The sequence below is a fragment of the Pezoporus flaviventris genome, unplaced genomic scaffold (genome assembly GCF_033815535.1).
Source record: "Pezoporus flaviventris isolate CSIRO_AGI_PZ_B2104156 unplaced genomic scaffold, CSIRO_AGI_Pfla_v1 ptg000002l, whole genome shotgun sequence".
NCBI classification, from domain to species: Eukaryota; Metazoa; Chordata; class Aves; order Psittaciformes; family Psittacidae; genus Pezoporus; species Pezoporus flaviventris.
The window spans coordinates 82,006,227-82,025,210 of NW_026892550.1; the positions used below are offsets into that span (position 1 = coordinate 82,006,227).

Sequence of the window (18,984 nt, forward strand, 5' to 3'; positions counted from 1 at the left end):
AGCCTACGGAGCAGTTATATCTCAGACCAAAGCAGCATCCAGCTCACAGAATCGGGAAGAAGGCGTCACCCCTGCGCCAGGCTGAGGTTTTCTCCCCCAGACTCGCCTGCTGCCCACCCTTCACTCAGCAAACAAGCCATCAGACATGCTGGCACCTTCCCCGCGCAGGGACGACTGCCACATCCTGCTGGGGAGCTGGCGTGAGCATCACCATCCTTGCGCTGGCTGGTTCCCTGCACCCCGGCGCAGCGGGTGCCAAGAGGGCCCCCCGCTCGCTGGAAACGTTTCACTGGCCCACAGGCAGCAATTAACAGCCCTCTGCCGCAGCAGACCTGGAGCACCTGCGGTACTGATTAGCATCATTCAGGCTCCATGTGTTTCCCACTCCCCTCCTCCTCTGGGATTTCTGCTGCCTGTGAACAAACACGTGTCCCTGGGCTTCCTGCATGGTGGGCCTTGCAGAGAGCAATTCTGGCCCCAAACTGACCATCGCTGGGGTTGTATTTTCGTCTCGGCAGGCTTTTATCTACAGCATGATGAGAGGCTCTTCCTTCCTCTTATTTACCTATTCTAAGTAATTATATTTATTGTGGAGCGCTGTACTTTCTCCTTTGTTTTGCGGGAACCCCTGACCCTGGCTCACGTGGAATATTCCCTGCAGTTTAATTTCCCAGGGTTTGACAAAACACCATTTCTCATTAATCTACAGCAAGAGATTATGCCATGGCCCGATAGAATCAAGCCAATTTTTTCCTGCAAAGCTAATCCCGTGTTGCCTCACCGATTACTTTAGGTAGTAGTTGCCAGTTCAAAGACCCCCCATCTCCACTGTACCATGCCCCTGGCTGTGCCAGCGTGACTGTTGGGGGCTGTGTGGTGAACTGGATCGGGAAGCTGATCTATGTTAAAAATAACCCTGCCCAAAGAAAAAGGTTATATTTAACTTCAGCCATTTTCCTGGGTCTGGTTCACTGCACAGCCCCGCAAGCACCAGCGCTGTTACACTGATGCGGTGGAGAGGAGATGAGGGTGAAGAGGCAGGGAAAGAGGCGTTTCAGACGACAAGGCTGCAGTTTGATAAGCATTTCTTTAAGCAGCCGAAATCTGACTTCCATTTCCAGCTGACCCCCTCCTCTCTCAGCTCTGTCCTGCACCAGTCATTCTTCTTTCCCTCCGTGCTATCTACACCCTCATGTGTTTGCAGCCTCACGTTTTCCCCTTGGCTGAATTTCTGTCATTTCCCTTTGTAAGCCGGTTCTTCTAGCCCTCTCATCCTTCTTCAACTTTTCTTTGAACTGCCTCGAATGTGCCAGCACTTTCATTGAAGTGGAATTCCCCAGACTGAGTGCAGATTTCCATATGCAGCTGCACAGGAGTCTGTGGCAAGGCCGGCTACCTCTGCGATCCAGAGGGCAGCACCTCCCTGCTCGCCATAGAAACCCCGAGTGTCAGCCTGCCTTTGACGGGCATTACCACCCATCTCTCTTTCAGCGCAAGCACTTTCAAACGACTCCTTCCCACTGAATAGTGATGCTGCGGTTTATTTTTTCCCCCAGGAGGCATCTGCTCTCGCCTCCCTCCGTAGTCCTCCCCCTCGCACCCCCCCTCACCTCCTGCTTGATTGGTTTGATGGGCTGATGGTCAGACATCCACCTGGGAGAAAATTCTGTCCGCTGCAGACGCTTCTCCTGAAACAGGGTTGAGAAGTGAGGGAAGGAAAGAGAGAGTGAAGGAAATTAGGGCACATTGGTGATACTGGCAGGAGAAACTCTGGGGGCTAGAAGCGACCATGAAATCCCTATTAGCTTTACAAGGGTAGAAAACAAGCAAACTGAACTCAATCCAAGAACATCACGCTGACTGCAGAGCACATTTTACAAAGCCATCTAGCCGAAGGATCCTGTGCCAAATCTGTCCCACCTGAAAACATTCCGTTGATGAAGAGTACCCTTCAGGGTTTCGTGGCTCTGACATAGCAGCTCGAGCAGCCACTGCCCCCTTCAGCAGAGCCAGCTGAGAGAAACAGCAGCAAAAGTAGAATCACAGCAGTTTGCATAGAAAAGCTAGGCTGTTCAAATCAAAATCAAAGCAGTTCAAAAGCAGATAGATACCCTGCTAGGAGAAAAGGGACAAAGAACATGGCTGAAGACAGTAACCTCTTCAGTCATCCTACCTATACTGCCATGCAATCATGAACCAGATCCATAAGTATCCACTCTAGCCCTGCCACTCCACTGGGGAGAGCCTTTCTCCCCATACACAAGCTGAATGGCTCCTGCATCCACAACACTTGCAGGCTGGAGGCGGCAGGAAGCAGGACAGGGTGACAGGCTGCTTGAATTTAGCTCTCCTTCAATCAGCAAACGTCCATGCTCTTGGAAGCGGTCAAAGGGAGGTAAACAGGATGTCATGTCTCCTCACCTTCTGTGCAATCATGTTGCAGATCTCCGGCAGGAAGTCTTCACTCAAGAGTTTGTAGAGCTGCCGCTCTCTAAGGGAAGTTCTCTCTCTGAAGCTCTCTGTGACCTGCCTCCACTCCTCTTCCGTCTGACACAGCAGCCACCATGTCCCACGGCCAGGCCCTTGGGACCCTTCAACGACATGAAAGGATGTTATCTCCACAGCAGTTATGAGTAACAGCTTTTCTTTATCCCTTCTCTTCTCTACTCAGGCCTCAGGAAGGGCAAAGGGTACTGCCAATGGCCACTGTTATGGGAAACATGCTCTTTGCTATAGACTCAAAGCTCTCTTCGTCCACCAGAAGCACTGCTACATCCCCTAGCAGCACTAGAAAGTGATGCCAGGACACAGAGGAAGCACACAGGTGAGGAAATAATGGTGCCACTTTGCAACACATGGGTAGTATGGCATCCCTGTAGCAAACCTCCATTCCAGTTATGACAGATGAGAAAAAAGGGTTTGTAATGGAGTCTGTCAGCTAGGGCAGAACATAGGGTAATGCAAATGTCTGACAGTCTGGCAGCAGAATAAAAACATCAAAAATGAATGTTATTTGAAATAACCTTTTTCTTTTAGCACTGCAAACCTTGGCTGCGGTGAACAAAACCTCCCATTCTCCCCAAATGAAACATTTTGTTCGCAGACACTTGAAAGAACAGAAGAGGAACAGAAAAGGAAGTAAAGGATGGGGTTCATCGGGCTGCCAGATGAGGGGGAAGTTCCAAAAGTTCACATCCCATCCCTGCTCAACCCAGAGTGGGGTCTGAAGCAGATCACCCGCTGCTCTGAAGCATGTCCCAACTACCAAGACACTCAGAGCTGTTCTGCCTTGTGTGAAACATTTGAATATTAATTGTAAAGGAAAGGCTGTCTCGCGTGGTGGTTGGAACACCCACCTGGAGAGGGGAAGTGTGGTTCCTGCTCTGCAAATGTTTACAGAGCAGAAGAACCTCATGGGTTACAACTTGCATGCTTTTGCCCCAGGACACTCTCTAAGCAAAAAGGGCTGTGGCCCATTTTGGGGGAGGGGGAAGATGTTGGTTCAAACTCCTTCAGGCTGAGGGGTTCTTGGCTCCCTCTAGACTTTTCTAGAGCTAACCACTGGCTACTGGAAAGAAATCCATGGTCACTATCCCCACAGTGGCAGATGTCCTGCAGCTTCTCACCTCATTTTCAAGCAAATTAACTATGAAAAATACAGGGAAGAAAAAAACAGAGCCTTTTCTCTCTGAACCTGACTCTGGGCCCTTTGTGGATCTCAGCCACCAGTGGCTCTGTCACACAAGCTATCAGATTGCCCCAGGAAGACAGGAAAGCTGTACCGTCCCCTCCAGCCACCTGCTCTCAGTTAGAAACCTCCATACCATAGTGGGTGTGCTAGCTCCAAGTAACAGGCCAGCCTATAGCTTAACCCACCATTGGCTTCGGCTCCAGTTAATGCACTGGGGACTGGTAATCGAGATGGCAAAGGACCAAACGTGTGCTGGTTTCTGTCTCCCTGGTTATATGAAGCCATCCCCTGCCCACTGCAGTGGGGAGTTTACCTGCACACTGCATCCTTATTTCCCCTCCCTTGCCAGCTGCCTATGGCCAGCTCCTTTCAATAGCAAGCAGGACTACAGCACTGCTTTGTGCCAGGAGATTACTCTGCAGCTGAAGTGGCACAATTTGCTGGAAGACAATGATCTGATAAAACCCTCAGAGCCTCACGTGCATCACTCCCAAGCAGCCGCCAGGAAATCTGAAGACAAAGGGCAAAGGGAAGGAGGCATGGCAAAGACAATGCCACCCTTGCCTTTTACTGTGGGGAGATGAGCAGGCTGAGCTCCTGGGTTATGTAGAAGCCACTGGGTGCACATGTATGACAAATGAGTCCCAGCCCCCTCAAACTCAACATTCTCATTACATTGCCAACTTAACTTTTTCTGCTTGCTTCGTTAACCCTTAGGTGGGTATCCCCAAGGGATTATTTACACAGTTCAGACACCCAATGGCACAAGGAAGGAGAGGGGAGGAGAAATGAAAAGCTTTTTCCTTCCTTATCTTGGCATTGTTGACCCCACTCTCTTTCCAGTCCAAAAAACCTCACTGGCTACAAACAGGGGCTTGTGCTATTCACAGCCAGTTTCCATCAACTTCACTTGTGTAGGTCAGCCCCCGAGGCCTAGTGTAACCCAATAGGGTAGGTTTCTTCATCCCAAACTAATCCACGATAAAGTAGGAAGCCCGCAGGTGCCCAGGCTCCCAGCTGCAGGGCAGCCTGTGATGCCAACCCCTCCTTCCAAACTCAGCCCCAGACACGAGCAGAGACCTTCCTGCTCCTGAGAAAGGCATCTCTCTAGGCTTTGATGATTCAAGAGTCATGTTAGCTGATTGTATCAACCCTGACCAGGTAAAATCTCTTTACCATTTCTTATCTGAGTCTCACGGATTAGCAAGTTCTCTTCTGCCTTCTCCCTGCCAAAAAAAAAACAAAAAGAAAGAGGAGTGACACAATAAATACATTACTTCACATCATTGATCAATTCATAACCAATTCTGAGGAGAAGAATGGGGAGCAACTATTCAATGCACAGCAAAACCATGATAAACACCACCATGCAGAACACACACATGTCCAATATGTATTTTCACATATATATTTATTCATAGCTTCATAAAATTTTAAGAAGTCAAGGCTGGAGTTTGGCAAGAACAGTATTTCAATTCTCATGGGAAGCAGCCCAAAATCTATACTGGCTCAAGAGGCCAGGATTTTTGGATTCAAGCATTACACCATTGAAGTATTCTTTATTAAGAGCATATCCCCTAGCACTGCTCAGAGGAACTGCATCCGAAGTGAGGTGGCTGGAAAGTGATACCCACTGTTCCACCACACTTGGTATCCAGCTCACTCAGAATTGTCTTTGGAGAGTGATCAAAGTACCCACCAAGTCTGAGCTTGCTTCACTTCAGAGAAGCAATGAAATTATGGCTGCTTGGTATACACATACTTATCGGGGGAACCCCAGAAGTACATTATACTTCCCTATACATATATATGCATTTTACATCTATTGCAGGAACACCCTTTCTGTACCTCAGCAGGTTTTCCTCCAGAAGTTTTTTCCGCTTTGGGGGTCGCCCTCGTCTCTTGCCCGTTTTCCCAGGAACGTTTGGGGTGTTAGTCTGCCCCCCGCATCCCCTGCGAAACAGCAAACCCACCATGAAATATCTGCTGAGCAAGGGCTCATCATCCTGTGGCTGGCAGGATGGAAGAAGGGCAGGGAAGTCAGAACAGCTGCTGGGAACCCCGCTAAAGGAAGGGATTAAATCAGAGCAGCAACAGGACAGGGAGGGGAGGAGAGAAGGGATTCCCACTGGCTGGAAGCCTGATCTGGGAGCCGCCGGCACGGTGCGGGGCAGACGGGGAGGAATGCAGTGGGGCAGGCAGCATCGTTCCCACAGCAGGCTCTCCTGGTGCCACAAAGGCTGCAGGCTGGCTCTGACACAATGAACGACGGTGGGGCAGCTCGCAGTCTGCTTGGCAACTCCAATCTCGCCCACATTGCCCCAGCCCTCTCCCAGGCTCCCCCCTGCAGCCCCCTGACACAACAGCAGTCAGGCGGAGTCCCCTACAGCCAGGCTGGCTGTGCCGTGCCCCCCTTGCCCCCTGCACCCAGACACAGGGGAATGCTGTGGGGACTGTTACCTGTCTGGAGCCAGCTCTCCATTGGTTTTCGCCTGCACAGGATCCTCCTTGTACATCCGCGTGCCATAGAAGTACCAGTACAGGGCACCACTGCTGTCCTCGCCCAGTGGCTCCACGCGGAGGCTGTCGGCATCCAAGCCCTGTGCCCATCGGGAAGCCCCCCACCAGACGGTGACAAGTTGAAAAGCGGCCACATTGTCACACAAAACATGATGACACCCTCCGCAAACACCTCCCTTCTCCCCTCCCACCATGCCACAGCAGCAGTACAGCTGCTCCTCCAGGCCAGAGCTGGGAAAATGTTACTCCAGGGGGAAGGCGATGTTCGCTCTCTGTGCAGGGAGAGATTGAGATTGGCATCTCTAATTTGAATGGCCTCTCTCATTTTAACATTTCATCTCTGGTGCTCCTGACAGGGAAGGGCTAATTAGAGCTGGCGACAGTCACACACAGCCCTGAGAAGCTCCCTCCCCCCTGCCCGCCATCACCCTTCCCCCAGCTCCCCCACTACACTTCACCCCCATCCTTTCATCTCACACCATCCCTCAGCAAGGCAGTCTCAGCTCTCGCAGCCCTGCCATTACCATTGGAGCATCTCCAAATTCACTCTTCTCAGGAAGAGTAGCCAATAAAGCCAATTTACTTAGTGACTCCCATGCTACGAATACATCCACTCAGGATGAGGGCCCCAAGAGCAGTCCTGAGTGCTTGCCTTGGGTCCTCTGCAAGGCAAGAGAGGAGATGGAGAACTGCTGACCCACTGCACCGGTACCAGTTACCTGGTGTTAAAATGCATTTAACAGCATCAACCCTTCTGTTCCCAGGCAGATTCACTGATCTGGCCCTGCTGCCCCATTTCCCCCTTCCCTGCTGCCCAAAGCACCTTGAGAAGGTCGAAGACATCATCTGCATCGAGGCGGTAGTCACAGAGGCGGTGCAAGATTTCCACCCGGGTGCGTAGAGGCAGCTCCTGGAAGGTGGACTCCCTCAAGGGGTTGGGTTTCCCTTCCTCCAGCTCCCAGCGGTAGTTGATGATGTCCTCCAGGTAGCTGTGAAACGTTTGGGATCTAACCAAGGAAACAAAGTCCCACACACTCACTGTAGTTTGCCACAAACACCTGGTGGAACTAACAACTTGAACGTACACAACACAGACACAGCTGACACCTGAAGGAGAACCATGCCCCGCAACAGCTATGGTTAGGTGCATCTCTACAGAGTTCCCAAAACACAGCAATCTCATTGCAGCACCATGGGATTTCACATTATACACATAGAACTTACAGGACTCTGCATTACTGTTATTTCTTTCCAACTTGAAATAACAAGCTAAATATGCTAGCTCAGCCCCATGGGCTGTGCCTTTTGCTAGCACCAACATCAATCTTTTACTAAAATAGGATGCAACGAAGCCAACAAGCCTGATCCCCTTCTGCCTCTGCCCAATTCATGCGGAAACCCTCTTCTTCAGCTTTCCATTTGCTCCTCACATTTGCAGGTAGCTAAGCCCTGCTCCTCTTTCTGCCTCTTACATAGATTTCTATGCCCTGGTTCAATGCCTTGCCACTTTCCATAGCTGCTTGAGTCCTACTCGCTTTGCTGTATGCTTCCTATATTCCTGTTGTTACCCCTATTTTCCCCTCTGTCCCTAAAGATGCTGCCACTTTCTGCCTGTTCCTCCATCAGCGGCTCTGGCAGGACATCTGCACAGCCCAGTTAACACACACAGCTTGGATTCTGCCATGCAACAAGGCTCATTCATGCAACATGAGTGTACTTCTCAAGCAGGGCTCAGCCCAGAGGACTGAAGTCTCCCTAGTCTCCAAGATGATCAAGTTGAACACTTGAGTTTTTCATACACATTGCTATTAGAATGATCTTTCTAATCTTCTAGCTGGGCCACATTAAGTCTCCCTTCCGCTCCCAGAAGTTCACCATATAACCAAAGGAAACACGCATTTCTTGCCCTCATCTGGCATTCAGGGTAAATGTCCCCATCTGACACACATTAGACTGCTGACGGAGCTTAAGGCTAAAAGAACTCCTGTCTATATTAATGAGACTTGAGGCCCTTATTCTGACTGCTGAAAATTTCAGGGGAGGGAATAAAAAATGGCTGCTGAGGCCATGTGTCCCTAAATATAAAACTTCCCAAAGATCTGTTCATATCACTTTGAGTCCTGAGACTTGCCAGGCTCTCTCAGCCTGCTTGTGTACCCTGAGCACAGCTAAGGGGGACCCCCCCATGCCCCAGTCATTCTTGCACACACAGGAAGTCCATATGCCAGCAAGAACACCACTGGGTACACATTCCCACCAGCTCTCAAAAAGGCAGCTCAACTTGATAGGTTTTTGGCACAAACGGATTACTCTATATGATTAATGGAACCATGCCAGTGCTACAGAACTGTGTTTGCCTGAGAAATTGCTAACTACTACAAAAGCTATTATTTTTTAACAAAGAGATGGAGAAGCACGATCCAACTGGAGAAAGGTTGTTAAAAGCCAACCAGAAGTTAGCTATTAAGAAAGCAGGCTTCATGAGTTTGGTAAAGACTGGGTGTCTTTGCAAGGACCATGACCAGACAGTGACTGCAAGAATGAAGGAACAGATACCACATAATTCCTCAAGCTATGTCCATCTGGCAGCATTCCTCTTCCTCCTCAAGTGACGAGAAGTTGATGCTACCACCCTGCAGATCAGTCCTCACTAGCCTGCTTCTTCCTGACGTCAAATGCAAGCTGACCTCCCACAGATACCTCCTCTCACCGGAGGAGCATTACCATTCCTCTGGTTGTATTTAACAACAGTTGCTTGGATGTACCTGGATCTAGTGCCTTCTGCAGTCTGGAGTTTGCTATTTTCTATGTGATATAAACAAAGCATTAGCATTTCCAAGAATCATTGCTTTGCCCCACTAATATCAGCAATGAAACAAATGCAACTTGAAACGGTCCCCTGCATTGACAAAGTTCAGCCAGCAAAGGAGGACTGACTGTTTTATGAAATGATTTCTGAGCTGCCTCAAGTACTAATTTTAGGATAAAAACTAACCTCTTTTAAATGAAATATTCAGTGCACAGTACACCTACCTGAAGTAGCTGTGTGCATTCCCAGGGTGCCTTCTTCATATACCTCAAGAACCCAAATCAACTTCCAGCAAGGACTTCAGCTTGGCAGAAAGTGTGATACTAGATTCTCTTTATAAACTTTTTACCTTTAAGAATGCTGTTTGATCATACACAGCTTAAATGTTAGACATTTACTGAAGCCATTGATTAAAACAAAAATAGACAGATTTGACTAGCTTTCAGAAGAGAAATAGTGATGAGAACATCCTTTCCGGAAAGCAGGAAAGTAGCACCTGTATTGATGCTGGGAAAGCAACACCTTATTGATGCACAGAAGGAAAAAGACTGTAAACTCTCAGAAGACATCTGAGTTTCAGCCCCCAACTTCAATTGTTCAACCCTATCAGAGCTCAAGACAGAAGATTATTTTATCAGATCTGATATAGAGGCTCTGGCTATTTCCAAAACAACTGACTGAAAAAACAGTTTCCCTAGGACCCTGAAAAACTAGTGGGAGACATGGTATGCCAGGAAGAAGCAACAAAAGCAACAGGGTTTTATCTGCTCTTATTTTTCTGGCCATCCCCACCCCCCTTTCTTTTTTACCCTAGGGGGGGAAAAGAAAAAAAAAAAAAAAGGAAAAAGGGAGAGCCATGGATCAGACAGATACTTTTACTGCTTGCACAAGTACACCTACCTTGCTCTAGCATTTTGACTCCTCTCAGAGAAAAGTGATCCAGAAAGCCCTTCAGTTCCAGAAGATCATCTGAAGTCTTTGCCTATGTAACTCTGATTCCCCCTGGGGACTGGCTCTGTTGACTTAACCAATTTGGTTTGAGTTTGACTTTCACAGAAGTGGCTAACACTAGAAATTTCCTCCATCCACCCAGTGTTCGATACATTACAAGCTCTGTTCTCAAAAGTACTTTTGAGTTCCTACTCCCATCCATTTTCAAAGACAGCTACTGTGCATTTGTCGCTTTGAATAAGGATAGAAATGAGAACCAGAGATGGGAACCAGATGTCTCAAGGCATTCTCAATCACTCTCAGTCTTACCCAATTTATATTTTCCCTCTTAATGGGGACCGGCCTCTTTCGTCCAGACAAATGCGGGGTGCTCGTCTTCAACCTGTCTGCTGCACCTACGTTTACTCTCACTTAGCCTGGCTCTATTACATTCCATTTATAAATGGTTTCTGAAACAGCCCCCTTGGTTTGGAGAAGAAAATGTGCAAGTAGTACAGCAGTCTATGAGAACCCTGCCCTTGGGGTCCTTCCTCACACAAAGCAGAAATGCTCAGGAATGTTTAGCATTATCTATAAAAAATAAAAAACTTCATATCCATAAGATTAAAAAGTCAGACAGACAGGAATTGCCTGGATGCAGTCTGTCAAATACTCTTTGACCGCTCATTAATGTAACAGTGATACACCTGCAGGTGTGGCAAGTCCTACAGAGTCTCTGCTACAGTTGAGAACCTCTGAAAACCCTTTTGCAGGCGGGAAGAAGGCAGAAAGGAGATCACTGAGCTAAGGAGGCAGATGTATCGCTTCTCCTGAGGTTTGCAGCATCACTGATGTAAAAACTCTCAGCCAATGGAGGCAATGTTAGGTCAGCAATATCCTTTCTCTACAAACTGGTAGTATTCCCAAGGAGGATGAACTGGTACACAGACGCATTCTGTCTCAGGATACATATCCAAAGGAAAATCAACTCCCTCCTGAAAGTAAATTGGTGGTTCTAAGAATAGCTATGAAAAATTTGAGATTGTGGACCACAACTGTCACCGTATCTCAGTCTTCTACCTCTCCCTGCCATACAGCACAAGCCATCTTCCATACAGCTCATTAACCAAGGACAACTATTGCAGAAATCACCTACAAGAGGTCAGAAAAGCTAGAGTACTATGTAACTGTAAAACTTCACCCTTCCCACTGTCTTTCTTCCCATCCCAATTTCACTAGCACCATTAATATTTCAGAAAGCTGAGACAAAGTGACTCACTTGTCACAACATCCCTTACTTTGCAGCTGCCACCCAATGCGCAAAGCAGTTTGGATAGCTGTAGTGGGGAAGTGGTGGAATAGCACATGTGTATCTATGGGATACATTCCACATGGGTGCAGGCGATTTCTCATGAGCCCAATGCAATTCTTAGTCTTGTCCCTGGCTGTGCTCTGAAACCACATGGTCACTGTCAGAGGTCCCTACCTTCTTTTGCGATGATTAGAAAGGAGGTCAAAGCTGAACTGTACATGTGGCTGAAAGATTAAATCATACGTTGGAGACCCCTACGCATATAAAAGAAAACCTGGGGCACAGGGAAGGATGTGACCTAGCACCTCGGTGTCAAAGGGGAGGAATAGCAGCAGGCAAGCCACAAGAGTCCCAGTGAGGTTGCAGCTCAAGTTGCCTGTGATCTTTAGTAGCAGCTGCACAAGAATCAGGGCATAAAGACGACGGGAACAAGCTGAAGGAGGGGCTCCTCTCCAACATGGGTATCAGCGTCCAGAACAAGCCAGAGAAATGATACACCCCCTGAGAGCTCAGCGCTGCAGCCCGGCCATCTGCCACCCGGCTGCTTCCCAAAGAGGGAGGTTTCTCTGTGCTCCAGGAGAGGGGAGCCGAAGACTCCTCCCCCTGCCTGGTGATCCCAGTTCGGCTGCCTACCTTCCCCATAGCTTCCCCTGCTCGCAGAAGAGGCACCCTGCCCATCACCCGGGCTTTTAGCGTTTGGGGTCATGGTCTACTGCTGGAAAAGGAGCGTGGCCAGTGTGCGCATCACTGTGCCCAGTTTCCCAGAGGGGCTCCATGGGAGACCTCTGGGAGAAATGGTGAAAACTTCACAGGGTTGACAGGCTATAGGACGAATTCAGTCAGAGCTCCTGGTGCATACGAAGCAAGGAACAGCTGCACCCGCAGACCCCAGCCCCACAGGCACCCTGTAGGGCAGACTCAAAGTGAAATTCCTTCTGAGTGAACCCAGCAGCATTGGGGCTGGAATTATGTGTACACACACACACACACACACGTATTTTTTTATCCTTATGCCCAGAGGAAGCAGAGCCACTTGTGCTTTTAGTTTTAAAGTCTCCAAAGTAAATCAAATCTTGGCTGGGAAGCTGTAAACAAAATCAAGCCAAACAAACAAAAGCAAAACCAAACACTGATTCAGTGAGAGAGTCCCTGTGTCAATCTGCACTTCCCGCAGGCAGTGTGCCATGGCCCGACTGTGGAATTACTGTCACAGCACACTTCCCTATCTGGTCTATTGCTGCCAATTTTGTTACAAGCCCTCCCGCCCCCAATCCCCTCAAAACAATGAAACACACCCTCTCCAAATCAACTAAAAAAAACCCAACCATAAACCCCCCAGCCCTTGGGAGTAAATATTGGATTAAAAGAAACATTAGGGTAAGGAGCTGGAAATACCGGAGATAAAAATCTCTCAACAATGCTCAGATACTGCTGGCACATACAAATAAGCCTTCTCAAAGTTCAGATGCCAAATAATTGCCTGGACCCACTAGCTGGAGTATCTATCATGTTGACAGTGTTTTAAGTCTCTTGTTTCATTTAATTTACAAAATGCAATGGAAGAGTAAATACTGGAACGCTCTGGAGCTAAAGCCGCTGGGAAAATGGCAAGCCTGACCTATGTCTAATCCCAGACAGTATATTGTTCTGTATTTGAGATTAAAACCAAGAACCCTGACAAAACCAGAGGATGGCAGAGAGCAGGAATAACAGCAGACCTCCTCCACCTCCTGCCCAACAGCAGCATGTGGGAGGAACATGGAAAACAAGACTGTGAGAGCTCAGCCCTTCCCTCAAAGACTGTTTAAACATGAATAGGATTACTCTCACAGTTCATTTTACAGAGCTGGCCTGAAAGAAAAGTAATAGAAGTGATAATTCTGTCTGGCAAAAGCTTTAAAAGCTGAAAAAGACTTGGGTTCCGTCAGCCACCCAGCACAAGCATTGCTTTTACAAGGTTGTCAACATAAATATATATAAATGAAAAAAGACTCATTGGGCATCTAGTTCACAGCACACAAGAGAACTGGTCTTGTCTCGATGATGTCCGCAGTTAAAAGAAACAACAGCAGCAGCGACCGAGGTCTTATCAAAGAACAGACGTTTTATCGTGGAATTAATTTTGTGGACTGAAGATATTTCACCTTATGGGCTGGCACCTTTTTAAGTTCTGAATTGGCAAAAAGGCACCAGCCTGGTGTTGGGAGTCACTCAGGTGTTAATGAGAGCATTAACTGGCAGATGGCATTCAAGATATGTCTCCCCTTTCCAATGAAGGCAGCTTCTTTGCTACAGCAGAGATCAGGAAATCTTCATCCTTAACAAGCACACAATGCTTTGGCACAAAGGCAAGCCCTCTGGAAGGTAATGGGAAGGATTCAGGGTTTGCTGGGATGACCTCAGTCAAACATCATTAACAGGGTCAGGAGAAGCAAAGCCTGTTTCAGAGGAAAAAAAATAATGTAAGGGCCCCCATGACCAATCTATCGTGGCTTGTCAGAAAGAGAAAGCATAGGCTGACCTTAGAAGCAATATGAGTTACTACTACCAGCCTGACCTTGAGCTCTCATGTAACAATGGAGACTTTTTTTTTCCTACTGTATTAATGAGCTTTCTTATCTGAGGTGGGGGAGGAAGCTTTATGGACCAGCTTGTACTTCACCTTCGAACAATTTACCCCACTGAGAAACCAAGTCAGGCATGACGCAGGGAGGGAAAAGATACTACCTCATCCTTTTGTGTGAGAAAAGGGTTGGATAGGTATATTTCCTTCCAAGCCCTCTGCGTGCAGCTCGCTCAGAAGGTGTGCAAGCCAAAAGAAAGCATATCGTCCTCAGACCATGGGCGGGCTTGTCATGAGGACGATCAGACTGGCAAAGGCTCAAGGGCAACAAGCATCTTGAAGGGTCTCTCCTCAAAACACTTCACTGCAGCAGATCAAAATAACTAAGATGGAGGTACAGGAATCATGATCTTAAACTTTAACATCCACATTTCATTTCCAATTCAACTAGCAGTGCCACTGCTGCAGCACCGTCCTGCACCACTGGTGGGGACAGATTCACAGATTCTAGCCATGGAGTCCGGAGGCAAGCAGTAACTCCTATTCACACCACACTAGTGACAGACCTAAGCAAGGTCCTACCCTAGAGTAAAGCCCTTCTGACAGAGGAAACAAATACTCAAGCTCATCCTGGTTTTCCGTGCCCTGTTTTGATTCATGCCTGGAGAAAACCAGGTGGCCTATAAGTCGCTGTGGAGAAAAGGAAGACAGCTGCTGTTAACAGACCCTGAATGAGACCACAGAATGAGATGGAGGAGAATCCAACTGAACTCACCAGAGCTCCAGAGTGAAGTTTCTCCTCCCAGAATCAGAGAGATAGGAGAGATTGCTGGAGCACAAGACCTTCACAAGGCATGTACAGTCCTGCCTCTTGTCCTTCACTGCTAGTTAGAACCAGTTTCCTGCACGCATATATGGCTCAAACCTCAAATTATTCTGTGGCTTACCTGTGTGGCCATCAGGAGCACTAGCAGTGAAGGGGGGAAGAAAGACACCTGGCGACTCAAGCATGTGGACTGCACTGAACTCTACACCCAGTGACCTTTGTCTTCTTTGTGAACACCAGAAGACATTCTTTCTATGTTACAACCATGGTTTTGTTTCAAAGGTCAAAAAATATAACCGGTTAGCAATTATTAAGCAGTAGTAGCTCTTCCCTAGTCTGGTCTAACTCCTGGATTTGGCAGTCTGAAACATGAATGACCAGAGGTTTCCACATCCATGAAAGAGAAAAGCAAGTTTTCCAGAAAAGCAAAGGATAGCAGAATGATTTCAGCACCCTGATCTCTGCCCCTCACGTGTTCACCCCCTAAGTTTCTTCCAGAGCTCAAATGTGGCACTGAGACCAAGCCCAAGAGTAAGCTGAAGAGATGCTTGGAGAAGACATCAGTGTTCTGGACCCTCTAACATGATAAAACAAAGTTAGGACAGGAGGTTCTCCAGCAGAAGGGCTGCTAGATCTTGCTAAGGAAATCTAATTTACATGGTTGGATACCAGGGAATCCACTGCCTTCCCAGCTGAACGCCTGAAGCGTTCATGTTTAGGAGTAAGGAAGAATCAGCTAAGAAATTCCAAGGCCGTCAGCAGCTTAAGAATACTCCAGTCCCACTTCTTGTCTTCCTCCATCTTACCTCGAGCAATCTTCCATACAATAAAAACTGGGGAAGCTGGAAGGGGAGCTGGCAGATAGGTTGTATCCCACAGAGAAGCAGAATAGGAACAGCTATGGAGCGAGGCAGTGTCTCCAGGGAGGCAGAGAGAATGGAGAGCTGATGTAGGCTGTCTGGTCTAATAAGGGATCACACCACAGGAGCATGTGCTGGCTTGACAGAAGCAAGTGCAGCCACTTAACCTAGGTACGACAGCTGAAGCAGGAGCCTTGCTTTGCTACCACCAAAAAAGGGGAGCACGAAGGAGGAAGGGAAGCCATGAGGTCACCACAGCTGCCCACTCTTCAGGGACATTCCAAGTCTGCTCATACAAATGTTTCCCCCCAGCCAACAGCAGAAAAACTAAGTAGCCAAGGAAGTTTCTAGCCTGGGCTCCTTAGCACTACCAGGCTCCAACTCTTGAATGAGATGGAGATGTCCTTTTATCTGCTGTGAGCTGATACGTGCGACCTTCTACTGCTTTTATCTCACATGAGGGACAAGAGGCAGCAAGTCCACCCCTCCAAAAGGAGACGCCAGCTGTAGGAACTGAACTCATCTCACATGCCAGCATGGCAAAAGGCATGTTCTGATCTTCCCCAGCTTCCTATGGTCCATGCTGCTTCTGTGATTTGTCTTTTATCTAGCAACCACCCTATGCATGACACTGCATGACACTGCCAGTGGGAGTGACTCGTTTGTTATTGTGCTGAGAGAAGGCAGAAAATCAACAGAGATACCGGCACAGATACAGCACTGTCCCACACTGGCCTTTTCTGAAAAGGCTCTCCCCTTCGGCTGGCAAATGCCGGGGACAAGCAGGAGTGCTGAGATAAGTGTCTATTTGATCTTCTCTTCCCCCATTTACCCTGGCTTTTCACTGCTTTATGTTCACAAACCGCCAAGGCAGCTAATCAGTGCTCTGTGACCCCTGTTAATTGGGCTGTGTGAGAGAAAGGCAGCACCGGCAGGAGAAATCACACATACCTGTTACTTTGAACTGTCCTGTCATTTTCTGTCTCCCTGCTTGCAGGAGCTCCAAGCACCCTTCTGTGAGCCAGGGCTGCTCTATTTCTGTCACCACCCCCAGGATCAGCAGGAGGGGCCACAGGTGTTACCCATCGTTGTCCTACCTTTGACACCCCCAAGAACAGGGATGCTGTTGATTCTCCTTCCGCATAAGAAGGGTGAAAGTGATTTTTGGTGCAGGAAACACAGTCTGAAGGTGCTGATGGCCCTCCTCCACCTATGCCCAGCTGCTCCTCACTCCCCTTGTCTGCCTCTCTGTTGATCCCCCTCTTCCTCCCCACCACAATACCAGGAACAAGCTAGCAGATGCTCAGCATCCATCTCCCTGTCTCAAGAGACCAGCAGCCTATCTGGCCAAGTAAGCCAGAGAAAGAAAGCAATTGGTGTGAAGATGTGAAGCCATTGGAGGAAAGACAGGTTGGATTTGCCAAGCCCAATGGATTATGCAGTACTTGGAGGATGAGGAAGACACATATGGTTAACTAGATGCACACTAGGTGCGGGGGCCTGAATTTGATTTTTAGGTAGGAACTAGGGCTGCTTGTGTGTTTTTGTTGTTTGATTGAGGAAAGGAAGAAATAGGGATAGAATCATAGGATGGATAGGAGTAACAATAAAGTCAGAGCAACTAGAAACATCACGTATGGTAACAAAGGAAGACAAAGTCCTACAGGCAATGGGGATGAGCAGGAGGACACGTACACTGCCCAGATGGATAAAGAGAATATTAATGGGACTAAAATAAAATATGATGTCTACCTGTTTTTGAGTGCTAGCTCAAACCTTCTCCTTCAAGCCCAGTCTCTGCACAGTCTCCATGAAGGGAAGATTTGTGCTCTCCTTGTATGCAGGGTTTTGGGATAACGGTATGGACAGAGGAACAGGAATTCCCCCCACTACTGCTACTGCAATTTGAGTGAAAACCGGTAACGGCAAATCAATAGGTTGGATAATCGGATTAAAAAGAGGGGAAAATAATGCCGCTAAAAGATGCTGAAACATCGCTGTGGTGAGCAAACTGTATTGCTGTATGTACTTGTGAAAACGGGAATTAAGTTAGCAACAGATGAACAGAAAGGATTATTTACCTTGAATGAGTACAAAGAAAAGACAATCTGAAGCAGTTTTTAAAATTGCCTTTTTCCTTACTTGTAACTGCATAAATACTATTAAGTGTGATTGTGCTATTTTCTATGGGCATTGTTGGGTTTGACCCAACGATGATCAAGTTTATACTAGAGGTGTATTTAAACACGCCCAGCTTTGCCAACATGCTATCTCCATAGATATGCTGTACTTCACCACTTATTCAATTTTTCCTTTAAGATACTACCCATAAACCATCAGTCAAAAGGTGCAGTAACAGTAGCTTTCAGCGTGATGTACAACCAACCTATGAGAGCAACAAGGGAAGAGCTAGAGGAAACTAGCTCTGTAATCAGCCACTAACATGCATTTTCCTACCTACCGTCATGTCAATATATGCATCACAGCTCCAACACGGAGGAAAGCAGAAGATGTTGCGACTACTTTTTCTCTTCTTGCCTAAAACCAGGGAAGTTCTTTGAGATATGGCTGAAACTGTAAAATAATGTGCATTTGGAGATATACAGGAACCTCCACAAAACTCCTGGTAAGTTGGTCTGCCAGATTAACCTGCCTGTCTGAATGGGGAAGAAGACTTGAGTACCTGTCAAGCAATAAGTGGTTTCTGCTGCTTTTGGGGTGTTGCACCGGACAGTCCATCAGTCCTGAAGGAGACAAGATGCATAGCCTGAGCAATGCCAGCTGCTCTTTTCCTGCCTTGAGGAATCAATCTGTTCAGCTGAGGGAGCCCAAGAAAGAGGCAATATCAGTTACTGAAGCTTTACCCAGAAAGGGAGGCAGAGCTGGTACTAGAACAGGGTGGTACAGTGCTGATGCCATCACACATTATGTCTGAGGTGGAAAGGACCAAGAAAAGAAGTTATCTCACCCTAAGCGCCTATGATAAATTAATGATAGAACTGAAAATATCTCTCCATACGCCTAAAGAAATTTTGGTGTCAAGCTGGCATGTGATACTGCAGAAGGAAGATGTCTCTTGCCATGTGATGACATTGATCTTGGCTGGGGAAGGGCCAGGGAAAATGGCTTTTATTAAACAATGAATTCCCTGGCATGCTAGTGAATAGGGTTGGAGAGCTGAAGAGAATCAGAGCCCAGTGCTTCTCTGTGCAATGAGATATATCACTGCAGCTAGACTGGAAACATGATTTTTTTTTCCCTGGCATTGTGCTCAGATCAAGTGGTAAGAATCCCCTGAGACACTGAAGTGCAGAGTTTTCTGTCAGGCTCACAATCAGAATGAGTGACAGCCGCCACTGGCAAAGGCAGAATGGCAGGAGGCAGAATTCCTGAGTCTCAGAGGCAGCGCTGTGGTGTGTACTGAAGGGACAGTTGGTACCAAAGGACGGGAAGATAACGGTGACAAGATGTCA

The 18,984-nt window shown here is 47.7% G+C and overlaps 1 protein-coding gene across 4 annotated transcripts in view; it reads right to left on the minus strand.

Annotated features, from left to right (window-relative positions):
- LOC133264780 (chromatin remodeling regulator CECR2) overlaps positions 1-18,984 on the minus strand; it is a 106,051-nt gene that overhangs the window by 25,757 nt on the left and 61,310 nt on the right. For 3 of the 4 annotated variants that reach the window (XM_061444720.1, XM_061444717.1, XM_061444719.1), the window contains exons 3-8: positions 7,035-7,218; positions 6,152-6,291; positions 5,540-5,644; positions 4,868-4,917; positions 2,422-2,591; positions 1,611-1,688 (exon numbers count right to left, since the gene is read on the minus strand). In XM_061444720.1, coding sequence (XP_061300704.1) covers positions 1,611-1,688; positions 2,422-2,591; positions 4,868-4,917; positions 5,540-5,644; positions 6,152-6,291; positions 7,035-7,218 — 727 coding nt within the window. The remainder of the gene's footprint in view (positions 1-1,610; positions 1,689-2,421; positions 2,592-4,867; positions 4,918-5,539; positions 5,645-6,151; positions 6,292-7,034; positions 7,219-18,984) is intronic. The other variant, XM_061444718.1, reaches the window with a different exon arrangement.